At 32.0% G+C, this 13,386-nt stretch overlaps 1 protein-coding gene across 1 annotated transcript; it reads right to left on the bottom strand.

Moving 5' to 3' along the window:
- Nucleotides 1-1,202: 1,202 nt before the first annotated feature.
- LOC100245714 (zinc-finger homeodomain protein 9) lies at nt 1,203-2,831 on the bottom strand. The gene has a single exon (XM_002283497.5). The coding sequence runs from the start codon at nt 2,450-2,452 to the stop codon at nt 1,427-1,429; it is 1,026 nt and encodes a 341-aa protein (XP_002283533.1). The 5' UTR covers nt 2,453-2,831; the 3' UTR covers nt 1,203-1,426.
- Between the last annotated feature and the right edge of the window lie 10,555 nt (nt 2,832-13,386).

The following is a 13,386-nucleotide window of genomic DNA, read 5'->3' as shown; positions in this document are numbered from 1 at the left end:
ACTCTTTCAGTTTGGTACTGCATTATTGCACATGCAAGAAGCTGTGGATAACAGCTAAAACTAAGAATTATACAAAATTATTGGAACCCCAAAAACAAAAACCCTAGTTCCTCACACCTTAAATTTAAATGGGTTGAATTTCTTTTTCATTCTTTTTGGTTTTTTTAATACCAAATCACATTGGATGTTGCCCAAATATCCAGCACTAAAGGCCATGGTTAACTTGACTAAAGAGATCTTATCTGATAGCTCCAAGACCCAAGAATCTGCTTTTCTTTTTTCCTTCAATTTTTTTTGAGTAATTCAGAAGATCTTTGGTGGTTTATTTTTTTAATCAGAAAAAACCCTAATCATATGCCTTCTTTTCAGATTTAAAAAAAACCTAAAAGCTGGCTAAAGGTCCCACACTTCCAGCTATACCCATTTCCTCTAACCACAGACCCATGCTTGGGTGGTTGGCATTGAGGCTGAGGAAACAAGACTCAGCCCCCCCCCCATAAAACAAGATTACTGACTTCACCAATGACCAAACCCAAAACAACCCAGATGAGGAGGTGGTGGTGGTATGGACAAGAGACACAATGGTCAGTGGTCCTTTCGTCATCTCATTTAATATTCATTATGAACTCTGCTTCCCTTAAAAGGAAAGTGAAATAAAAAAATAAAACCCAAGACAAAACAAAAACCCAATCAAAATCCCACGCTTTATTAAGAGACTGCTCATTAACTATTAGGCTAATCCCACATTATGATGATCCTATTAAAAATAAAATGTGGGGGGTTGTGGTCTGAGGTATCATCACAAAGACTCACAATAAACTAAACTAAAGGAATTCCAAATTTGTATACAGACCCAAATGCCCAAATGCCCAAACACCAAGTGTGATTATCCACTTAAATAAAGTAAAGTGAGATTGAATAAAAAAGGTGATACCATAAGCTCTATAAAATAAGCTGCTAAAAATGCTGAAAATATTCTTAAGTGTTTGTATAAGGGAACTGATCATACATGCATATTAGAATATTGGGAAACTACACCACTTTTTGCTTCCTTCTCTCAGACACACAAACACCCAAACCCACAGCCTTCTCTTTTGCTAGTGTGTATTAAGAACAATCCCAAAGCAGAGTTGCAGAGCTGAGAGTTGCAAGTTCCAACAACAGATGCAGAGAAATTAAAGGGAAAGAGATGCAGCAAGCAATTAACAAAAGAAGAAAGGAAATTATCAAAATGAATTCCCTTTTCAGTTCGTTGTTATCTCCTCAGCATCATTAATAAAAACTAAACAAGGAAAATTAAAAAAAAAAAAAAAAAAAAGGAAAAGGAAAAGAAATAGCTAATTAATAAACTCTAATACAGTTCTTAATCTCTATTTTCTAATGCTTATTTTTCATTGGTGGGGGGAAAGAAGATTGGGAAGGAAGATCAAGAAGATGAAGAAGAACCATTAGTGGCGAGATGTGCAGTGGTAGTATCGTTGTTGTTGGGGTTGGGGTTGGTGTGGTTGTGATTTGGGGTATGGTGGATGGTTTCCATGGTGTGAGGGGTGTTGTCGTTGTTCTCGTTGGTCTCGTTGGTCTCGGTGTTCTCGGTGTTCTCGTTGTTCTCGTTGTTCTCGTTGTTGTCGTCGAGACTGGTTCTGCTGCCATTGACGTCTCGTTTGCCGAAGGTGTTCTTGTTGTTATGCATCCACACCTTTAGAACTCCTTTGTCGACCCCAACTTCATTGCAGAACTCCGCCACTAGCTCTTCGTCTCGCTTCTGCATCTTCCACCCAACTCTCTCCGCGAATTCGAACATCTTCTCCTTCTGCCCTTGGCTGAATTTGGTACGGAACCGCTTCCGCCCGTTGGCGCCCGAGGCGGGGGAAGAGGAAATGGGAGGGGCGTTCTCAGGGGGGCCGGAGATGCCTGCGGAGAGGGCGAGCAGCATGTGCGGCGCGGAGGGGTAGTAGGAGGAGGAGATCGGCGGCGGAGAGGGGGAATTGGGGCTGCGCGGGCGCGGCGGGGGAGGCGGGGGCTGGTGGCGGTGGTGGGGCTGGTACTCGATGACGTGGGTGGTGGGGGGCGGGTCGTCCGGCTCTCGGCGGTGGAAGTTCCGGTGGCACCCGCAGGCAGCGCATTTCAGCGAGGTCGGGTCGGCTGAGGTGGCGGTCGGCGAGGGCATGAACTCGCCACACCCATCCAACGCGTGGCCCCCCAAGCTAGCCGCGTGGTTCTTGAGACATTCCTTGTACGCCACCACCACCTGGGGCGCCGCGAAATGGTGGTGGTGGTGGTGGTGGTGTTGTTGGTGCCTCTTCAACACCCCGTTCGTCAAGGACAACCCCTTCCTGGGTTGGATCTGCGTCGGCGTCTCTGTCTCGGCTTCCGGACTCTTAACACCGCCACCAACGGCGGCCCCAGCGCCAGTATCAGCAACAACAGCAGCAGCAGCAGCACTCACCTCCATGCTTCAATACTCAAAACCCCTCATTAGGGTTTCCCCACCCATCCAAAATCAAAATTCCACAACCCACAAACCCAAAACCTTAAAAAAAAAAAGAAAAAGAAAAAGAAAATAGTTGGTTTTTTCAGCTGAAGAAATTTTTGTTGATGATGATGATGATGAGTGATGACTGTTGAGAGTGTTGATAATAAAAATCTCGGTTTTGTGGTTGTCCTTCTTAACCACTTGTTTTTTTAACTCTGGTTCTAATCCATGGTTAACTTGCTGACCCCACCCAGGGTTAGATGTTGTGTAATAAATACACCTGCCGCTCACTCCCCCACTCCGACTCCACCCACCGAGTCACCGAGTTCTCACTGCCTAACCCAACACCCAAAAGCAGAGCCTGCAATTCTGAGACATGACTGTAACCCATCTTAATTTTGTCAAGTTGCAGTAAGGGCTGGGGCCTCCCTTTTTTTAACTGTTAATCTCCCTTCCCCTTTTGATTTAGACTCCTCAAAATCTCCAATATGTTATTAGTCGTAGTAAAAAGACGTATTTGACCTTGATTGCCATCATCCAATATCATGGATTTAGCTTTTGCCTAACAAATTAACAATCCAGTCGCACCAAGAGGGTAAAGTGGAAAAATGCAATTAAAGTGGTGGTTGAATGGTCTTTTACTGCCAAATTGGTCCGTTTTATCAAAATTAGGGAATTTACGTCACTAAAATCTGACTCTATCCGTATAATTAAAGATATTTTTGTCGGCTTTCACAGAATTTCTCGACGTTGAAGGGCTTCCCGAAACGGCACCGTTTTGGACTACGCCCTTCATCCCGACAAATCCACCCCTCGGAGATGACCGTTATTTGGGTTTGTACCTCTAGGTACCAGGACCAAAAACATCCTCGAGAATCCTGAAATGACGGTTCAGTCCCTCCCATATTTGGCGTTTCTGGTCCACTAGACCGGAGCTTTTGGTCATTCGCCTAACTTACTACCTTTAAAAAAGATAATCCATTAGAGCCACCTGTCAAAGCCTCTCCCAAAGCCCGACACGTGTACAACACCTCATCTACAGCTGCCACGTACTCTGAATAATTAATAAAGAAATCGTTAGAAATAAATCCCCAGTAATTAAAAGTGGGGAGTATAGGAGAGATCATAGGGTACTTTGCAGCACACCCTATTATCTTGCTTTTCCTGTTCCGAAACCGTTGAGTGCACTGACTTTATTGTTATTTAATATTTTTCGAAGCATCAAGCTCTTATTAAATGAGTTTCATCCAATAGGATCATCCCATCAGAATAGGACGACGTCATCAATCCAATCATGCAGCAGCTAAGGTTTAATCATCGGTGCGCGTGTACTCAACCGCTCGCATTGAAACTCACAACCTGTAGCAAAATATTAATATTAGGGCGTAGTACAAAAGCCATTTGACTTTTTTGACTTACTTACGTGGCAGATTTAGAGTGGCGAGGTACAACAGCACTGGCAGAGGCTGGGCGGATCGTGGGGTTTGTGTTTAATGGAGTTTGAGCCGTTTGATGAGTGGACTCTTAAATGTGGGAGCAGACGACATGTCCGGTCACGATACTACACTGAGGAGGGGGGCCCTCGTTGGTGGACTGAGTCCCAACTCCAAGCGTTAAGGTGTGGGGCCTGTAGACGATCATGTGCTCTTACCATGACAGAGATCATGCCTAGGAGTATTCATCATTTTTTTGGTTAGATTTTCTTTTTCAATCTCTCATTTGAAGAAAAATGTAGGGTCGACGTATTTTTCAAAACAATTTTTTTGTTTTTTAAATAAAAAATTTAATCATATACACCCTCTATCCCTCAAGCCTACCTCATAATTAAGCTTATGTACAATTAAAACATTTTTCAAATAATATAATTATTTTATAAAATTACAACTAGACACATATTTTATAAAATCATATAAAAAATTAAATCAAATGAAAGATCGTTTTCTTTATAATGACTTACTCCCTTTCACGAAAGATATTATCTGTTTTTTTATGGTGAAGAAAGCAGACTATTAAAAAATGTTTTTAAAATTTTTAATCTTTAAAATATGTTTTAATAAATTATATTTTGGGAATAGCTTGAGAATAAATTAAAAAATAAAAACATTTTTATAACTTTTAATGATATTAAAAACTTGTTTGGAGGTTATTTTAATTAAAGCATTTTTCATGTATCATATTTTTATTAATTATATTTTCATTCAAAATATATTTTTTTTAATATAAATTGAAAAATAATCATAATCAAAACTTACCTAAAACTTTGAATTTTAAAAATTTATCAAACCCCTTTGTTTCCATTTCAAGAATTAAAAAAAAAAGAAAAAAAAAACTCTTAATGTTGTCAAAATCACCCTTAGGAGGCTAATAACATTGACTTAGATGATGGAATTATTTTTGTTTGGTCATCTCATGATTTTGACTGCAAACTACATATGTTTGTTTGTTCGAAACCCTAAGACAGATGGCAGAGAACATGAAGCTTTTTGATTGCTCCCTGTTTGGTTGTGGGGAACATGGGAGGTGAAAAGGTTCCTATTAAAATCACATTACCAAAAGATATTATTATTATGATGAAAGGTGGTAAGGTCCCCAATCAATGCCACAATGTTGAAAGCTCATCTACCCAAATGATTTTGGGCAGATCAAATACATATACCCTATTCTCTAATTTTTCTCATGTGCTTCACCTATCATTTAGTCCCTACCTTTCACATTTTCCTTTTTAATAAAACCATGGAACAAAACTTGTATTTATCCAAGATTTTAATTGTTGGTCGTCTTATTTTTTCTTTTACCAAGATTATATTTCAAGATGTCAGACTTTATTATTAGAGGTTGAATTTTGTTCCATGTAGTGGAAGTTGTTGGTGTACTAGGAGGGAGGTATTATGGTCCTGTCCAAATATATTTAGAAATTAAAATTTTAACCTAAGTTTTAAATCAAAATATTTTTAAAATATAGTTGTCAAAATGGGTACAAGTACAACCCACTAACTAATTGATTAAGGATGCAGTAACCCATCAAAACCCAAACCCATAGGAGTTAGAATGGTAGAAAATTTGGAGAAGCAAAGGCAATGAAGGGTGGAAATTTTTTGAAAAGACAGATGAGGGGTAGGCATGGGTTAGAACTTACATTGGCTAAAGAAGTGAAGCCTAGCCTAACACTAGGAAATGATTTTCCTGGGGAAATTCCAAAACCAAGACAGTGCCATCTCAGGAAAAGGAAAGTGCAGCAACCTTGGAGGGAAATGACTAGACTCCATTGCCCTTTTTTTTTTCACTCCCCATTCCAAAATTTTCTCATGGGAATGTTCTGTCATTTCCATTTCCTTAATTTCCAATTCCTCCCAAAACCCATTTTTAAATCATTATCATCACCTTTGATGTCAAGTCACAGCAATCTCTGAATCCAAACAGGGATATCACTCAGTCTGGACCCCACTATTCTTGTGGTTGAAACCATTTAATTCTGAAATTAATGTTTGTTTCTTTGTTTTTTAAAATTTGTTGTTTTTATTTTTTTATTTTTTATTTTCCAACTTCTTTGCTGGATCTTGAAGTAAAATTATGAATCATTGAAATTGTTGGCCATATGCTTAAATGATTATTTTCTATTAATTTTTAATTCAGATAATTTTTAAATTTTTGTGGCCAATAATTTTCAACATAAATGTAGAGCTTGACTTGGGGCCTCTGTCTCAATTCAAATTCAAAATTCTAATTTATTACTTTGACTTTTATCTAAAATATACACCCTTTTTAACAAACAATGTACATTTTGGATTTAATAAATTTAAAATTTTCATATAAAAATCTTATTATCATTGAATTCAATTATTACCCAATTTATATATTTTCTATTAATTTAACAAAATATTACAACTATTATCTCCAATAATTTTTTAAATATCACGTATTAATATTAAAATCGAGCTTAAAAGAGTCTTGCATGACAAGTGATACGAGTTGATTTCAAGTTGTCATTTATTTTATTTATTTAAAAAATTTTAAAATAAAACTTCAAACATCATCTAATTGTTTATGTATTTACTAAACATAGTACTTATATGAATATTTTTATCAAATTACTTTTTGAGTTTTCCTTTTTATATTATTTTAAAAATAAATAATAAGTAATTTAAAAAATAATTATTAAAAAAAACCCATAAAAAATGAATGAAGTAAAATTACAATATATATGAACTATGACATAAATCTAAATCTCAATCTTAGGTTCATGGAATCTATATCAACTTTTTTCTAATATCTTTAATCATTAGATACAGACTCCATATGCTTATCTTCAATAAAATAGCAATATGCATTTACAATCAACCATCAAATTTTATAAAAGTTCCTCACCATCTCAACATCAAAAATAAAAAGAAGAAAAGGGTGAAGAGCATGTGAAAGTGGGATGAATTTTCTGCAATAACTCAAAAGAATTTTGGAGTGTAAAAAATCTATTCATGTTGAGTCACACTCAAGTCTTTTCCAAACAAACATGATGAATCATGTATGATTGATGTAAGTGGTATAGTAGAAATTCCCCATGGATGTAAAAATAAAAATTTAGGACAAGGACACTTTGTTTTTGGATTTTTCCCAATTTTTACTTTTATCATCCTTATCCTAAATGTCAATTTTTATTTTTCTATTTATTTTTTCCCATACATCGAATCTTATTAAGTATTGTTATCACCATCATCATCATCACAATTCATTTATGCTTTAGAAATCATTGTTCCAATGGGCAACATCAAACAAACATTTTTTGGTATTAATTTTGATGGTTTATGCCATTGCTACGAAGATAGGGCTTGAATGATTGTGTAGTTGTCATGTTGACAAAGTCAAGATGATAAAAAATAAATAAATAAAGACATAAATGAAGAATGTTAGCTTTGGAATGGTTTCATTAATTGTCATTTGTATTTACACAAAATTTAAGGTATGGTCTAGGGTGATGTGTTATTTTGTGAATTTTGGTCATCTCAATTGTTTAATGGATATTGTTACAACCTCGTTAATTTTAAAACTAAATTACTTTACAATTTAATCTATTTGAGGGGACGAAGTTTTAAAGTTAGCTCACCCTCATAGGATCTCGATCCTTTGTCTCAGCTATCGTGGCATATGTGTCGCCCTATCTAATCAATCTTAGATCCATGTTAATTCAAATTAGTAAAAGGTTTTTTGTAATTAATTACCATACATGTTCATAATTGAAGATAATATTCCACCTACACAAAACCATAACATCAAATGTCTTTTACTCATGCAACCATCTTCATATATTCTCCTTTTGTCCTTGTTACCTACATGCTTATCTCCAAGTCAAATTATTCTTATATTCGAATGAATACCACTCGATACTTTAAATATAAATAAATAATAAAAAATCTTTTACTTCCACCTTAAACATAAATAACTTTTTATTTTACATAAGTAAATAAAATGAATTAGGGTTTGAGTTCGGGGAAAGTGGTACAAAAACCTTGAGAGTAAAGAGACAAGTGAGTACTCGAGGGCTAAAAAAACCGGGTGAATAACCTTTCTATCTTAATTGTTATGTTAGGGTCGTTCGGTATATAATATGTTAGTGATATTTCTTTGATATATCGAGACATTTGAAGTCTTGATTTTTCATAAGGGAATAAAATAAATTAGGGTTTGAGTTTGGGAAAGGGGGTAGAGTAGAGAGACAAGTGGATATTTGAGGGTTCAAATAGGCCAAATTGGGATAATTGTAAAGGTCGTTGTAGTGGAAATAATAGTGGAGTGCACCTCAAAGCCATATGTAAAAGATTCCACAGTAGCCACGATGCCTTAAAACCCTAATGACCACCTCATTAAAGAACAAGACGAACCCTTTAATTGGGTCCAAATTTAAGGTTTTGTTTGGAAAAAAATAAAATGAAATCATGATGACATTGTGCTGTAAATCAGGATAAGACTTGAGTGACATAAAACCTTACGAAAAGGAGTGGATAAGGCCACATGGAATAAAAAGTTGGATGTTAACCCTCCAAGACAAATAATAATAATAATAAAATGGATGTAGTGTAAATTCTTTTTGGAATATTTTATGGGTGTTTATTAAAATTTAATATTTATTATTTAAGTACTTAAATTAAGTTAGATTATATTTAAATAAGTGTTTGATAAAACTTAATAGTTATTAATTAATGATTTAAGTTGATTTTGAATTAAATTATATTTAAGTTATTAATTTAAAATTTATCATTTAATTTACATTTTAAGTATTAAAGTTATTTGATAAAATTAACTTAAAATTTGTTTTAAATCATCAAATTGATATATTTATCTTCTTAAATTATAATTAAAACAAAAGAGGTTAAATAAAATATGAACTTGAGAATAAGTTAATTGTTTTAACTTGTTACTTAAATTTATTTTTTACTTTAAATCATATCATTAAGTTTTTAAGTCATTTTAATTTATTAAATTAGTTTACCAAATACCCACTAGGTTACTAACTTCAAACTTTTTGCTTAAATATTACTTTAAGTATTAAAATTGACTTATAACTTATTTTAAATTATTAAATTAATATATTTATCTTTATAAATTATAATTAGGGTAAATAAGGTCAAGGAACATTGAAGGTTATGGAATAGTAAAAAATATTATGAAAGTAAAAAAGTAAAATGAAGATATAGACTTAAGAATAAGTTAATTATTTTTATTTATTATTTAAAGTTATGTTTTACCTTTAAGTGATACTATTAACTTATTTTACCAAACATTCTTAATTACTTAATAACTTAAATTAAATCTTACTTTAAGTTATTAAGTTGTCTACCAAACATCCATTTTGTTGTAATTTTAATCTAATCCCAATAAGCATAAATTAGAGGGAAAGAGATATCAAAATTTTCTTTAAATTTTTTTTTTAAAAAATTCTTTGATATCATCGTTTGATGTTTTCCATTGTGGTATGTCATCCTAAAATCGAAGTTAAAATCCATAATTTGAAAGGATAAGTTGATACCATGAAGTAAATTTATGAATAAATCGTAAAAATAAAAAAATCCTTCCAACTAATATTATTTTTGCTTTCATTAATTTCTTTTTTTTTAATAAGAGTGTAAAAAAAGGGGGGCTTTTAAAAACTAGTTTTAATAAGACCTTAATTTTGAATTGAATTAAAAAATATTCAAAATTATAATACCATCTCACAATATATCATCGATGTTCTTCATTATAGCAAGATCATAATCAAAATTATTTTCATGAGTTTCAATTTAATTACTTGAAAAATAAAATATTCAAATAAAAAAAAATCTATAAGTGGATGAATAATAATTAGAATTCTTCTAATCCCATCACTTGAAAATGAACTATGAAAATGGTGACTTAGCTACTATCGATCTCACAAGCAAAGCCACTAGCTCAATGGACAAGTCACATTTCTTACATGTCGAATCAATAACGATGTGATTTAAAAAAAATATTATAATAAACCTTATTACAATAAATATCCTAAATATTTTTTTATTTATTTTTTTGGAAATGTCACAAAATTATTGTGATTTGATGTGGGCCTACAATGAGTGAGGTGATTGGGTGGTTTTCCATTAGTGGGCCAATGGGCTGGGCTCCTGATGAAATTTGATTAGATGGGTATGATTAAGTAGTAAGTGGGTCTCTTGGAAGCACAGCCCATGGTTGAAGGAAAGAACAGTGAGCTGGCCCATGGGTTGATTTAAGGGAATAGGTTCAGCCCATCCATACAGATATGGGCCATATGTCTAATTTCAAGGTCCAGGAAGGGTTCGTAGCGGGCTTGTGGAATTTTGCCCAAAAAGGGCTCTGACAATTGTACTAAATGCCCTTCTGCAGAGGAAATGGAACCAACACTGATGGCATCTATTGAACAACATTTACTTACCTCTTCCCAATGGGCCTACATACCCTTCAAAAGGGCACTGCCCCAATAAATGTGTCCACTGGAGAGCCCTTAACTGAAATTTTAAAAACTAAATAAAGAAGTTAATAAATTAATTTTATATATTATTTTAAACTCATTTTATTTTTTTATTTAAATATTAAATAATTTAAAAATACATAAATTTCTAATTAATTTTAATTATATTTCATTTTCTTTTCTATTTTCTTTATAATAAAATCAAATATAAAACATTATTATCAGATCCCAAAGGATCCAACAAAAACACAAACAATTCACAACTTCATCCCCCCAAATAAAAAATTAATAAAAATAGAATAAAAATAAAAACGGAGAAAGAAAAAGTGCACAGAGTCATGAAATTATGGGCCATGAACTACGATAATGGTGAATAATTTTGCACCCATGTGGGCCTTGAAACATTGGCACATGCAACAACGTGAGAGCTCCAATGCCATATCCATAACTTTATCCTTCTTTTCCATACTGTACCCTGCAATTCACTACCCTTCATCTCTGGACCCCTTTTTTTATTTTTTGTTCAAATTAGACTCCAAATGTGTATTAACCCTAACATCAATTGTTCGGGTGCAAAAATATAGCTTTTAAGCTTATGGGACGATTTGCCCAAATAATAGTTCTAAAAACATGATAAACATAACATAAAATATTTAACCTTTTTTCATCGAATATCGATTAAGCAAATTGTTCCGTGTTATATCTATATATCAATTAATTCTTAAAACAAATTTGTTGGTTTGATCTCGACATCATAAATTATATAATTGATCCTCATTAGCTGTCGATTACTTTTTAGAGAAGATCAAAATAAAAATTATAGTTCTTAGAATAGATATGTCGGTGTGATACCAAATGTCATAGATCGTGTAATTTATATATCAATTAATTTTTAGATAAAATAATCAAACCAATTCATGGGTTACGGATTTAAGATCAATAATAGCGATTAATCATGCGTACAAGTTGTTGAAATATAGTATACGGACGTGAATGAATGCAATGAGGGGAGTCATGGGGACTGCAGAGCCACTATGCATTTTAATTTAATAAATTGGGTCCTGCCCATTTGCCAATTTGCCATTTCCATGTGATGTGGTTAATGGCATGCACATGCCTTATTTTTCTCCCTTGAATGAGTAAGCAGGCTTATTTCTACAATGAGCATTGATTGCAGATAGTTTCATTCTTCCTGGACAATATTCCATCATTGGACTTTATGTTAATTGGTCAATTTAGTACGTATCCAAATTCCTCCTTCAATCTCATAATCACATATGTGATGTAAATACTACTTTTTATTACCATATTGAATATCATATAGTGATTTTTAAAGAATTAATTGGGTATTTCAAAAGTATTTAAAAAAACATACCACCTAATAATGTACAAGATATGATTTAATTCAAGTAATATGACCAAGTTACGAAATCTATACTTTTTTTATTTATTTATCATAATCAATTAAATCATGAAGCAAAATTCAATAGATGACATTAAAATTTTAGTATGGTATGAAAATCGTTTATACTTTTATCGACTTTTGGAAGAATATATTATAATTTCCCTCAAATATAATAAGGGAAGCATCTTTACTTCATTAAATTTTTTAAAAATCTTGTAATTATTTTTTTTTTTTAAGTTTTGAAAATGTTGTAACAAATTTTTTTCTTCAATAAAAATATTTATAAAATATAATTTTTAAAAATGACTTTAGAAAGTTTAACCAATATTTCATTTACATAAGCAAACACTTGGAATAAAGGCATGTTGGCAATTGTATTAAAAAAAAAAAAAACAATTATGTTATGCTTAGTTCCAAAAAAATTACATCAAGAATTTTTTTTAAAAATTTTCATAAAATTTTAAATTATTTAATCTTTATAGGTAAATCAAATAAGTAAAAAAATAAATAAAAATATATAAAAATAATTTACTAACTTTAAACTTATTTATTATTTTTCTCACTTTTTGTCCTTTGCATTTTTCTTAAAACTTTGTGGGAACAAACTTAACCTTATAAGATAAATTTTAAAAATTTTAAATTGTTAAAATGAAAAATAGTGGAAGGAAGATCTTCTTGATAAACTTTGTTAAGAAAAAAATATCATAAAAGATAATAATTGAGGTGGGTTTGATTAAAAAAATATAAATAAATAAATAAAAGTCACTTTTTCAACATCTACCATCATCGTAGGCATGTGAGGAAGCAGTGTAACCATAAATAAATCAATGTTTTAAAAACATATATAAAAAAGAAAAATAGTACTATTTCAATTAAAATAAATCTATTATCATGTAGAATTAGATTTGAAAAATCTAAATTCACGTGTTTACATTTCAAATCATGGACCCACATAATTTGATCATAAATTAAGGAAGTGACATGCATTTTTTAACTTTTTTTTTCTTTTCTAATTTTAATTTTAATTTTTTTTATTAAAAAAATCAACCATGATTTAAGTAAGACACCTAAGCCACTAGTGCCCATGTGATGCTTATCAAATAGACCCAACACACAAATATCAAATAACTAAACAAAGACAAATAAAGGCAACTAAAAAATAAAATAAAATAAAATATTTCTATTTTTTTTAATATCTTTTTACTTTGATGAAGTGGTTAAAAGAAAAATTTTTTAAATAAAAAAAGAAGTTGAAGAATCATATGTAATGTTTTTCTCATCTAAATCATAGACAAATTATGATAATATCAAAGTCTGGTTGACTCAATTTGATTTAACTAAATCACATGTTAAGGGAGCAGTTTTAAAAAGTTGGAATGGTAAAAAACTACTCAAAAATCATAAAAAGAATTGCTCTCTCATTTTTTATTTTATACGAGAAAAAAAGATTAAGATAACTTGAGAATTTTTTTTTTAAAAAAAAGTAAGATGAAAGACTTTTATGTTATAAAACGAAATAATTATCTATTTTAATGTGATTCTATTTACGACTCA

This window comes from Vitis vinifera, chromosome 14, assembly GCF_030704535.1.
Source record: "Vitis vinifera cultivar Pinot Noir 40024 chromosome 14, ASM3070453v1".
Taxonomy (NCBI): Eukaryota; Viridiplantae; Streptophyta; class Magnoliopsida; order Vitales; family Vitaceae; genus Vitis; species Vitis vinifera.
This window is presented reverse-complemented; position numbering and strand designations above follow the sequence as displayed.

Excerpts from the sequence above, each read along its gene's own strand:
- LOC100245714 (XM_002283497.5), bottom strand. The coding sequence starts at position 2,452 with ATGGAGGTGAGTGCTGCTGCTGCTGCTGTTGTTGCTGATACTGGCGCT.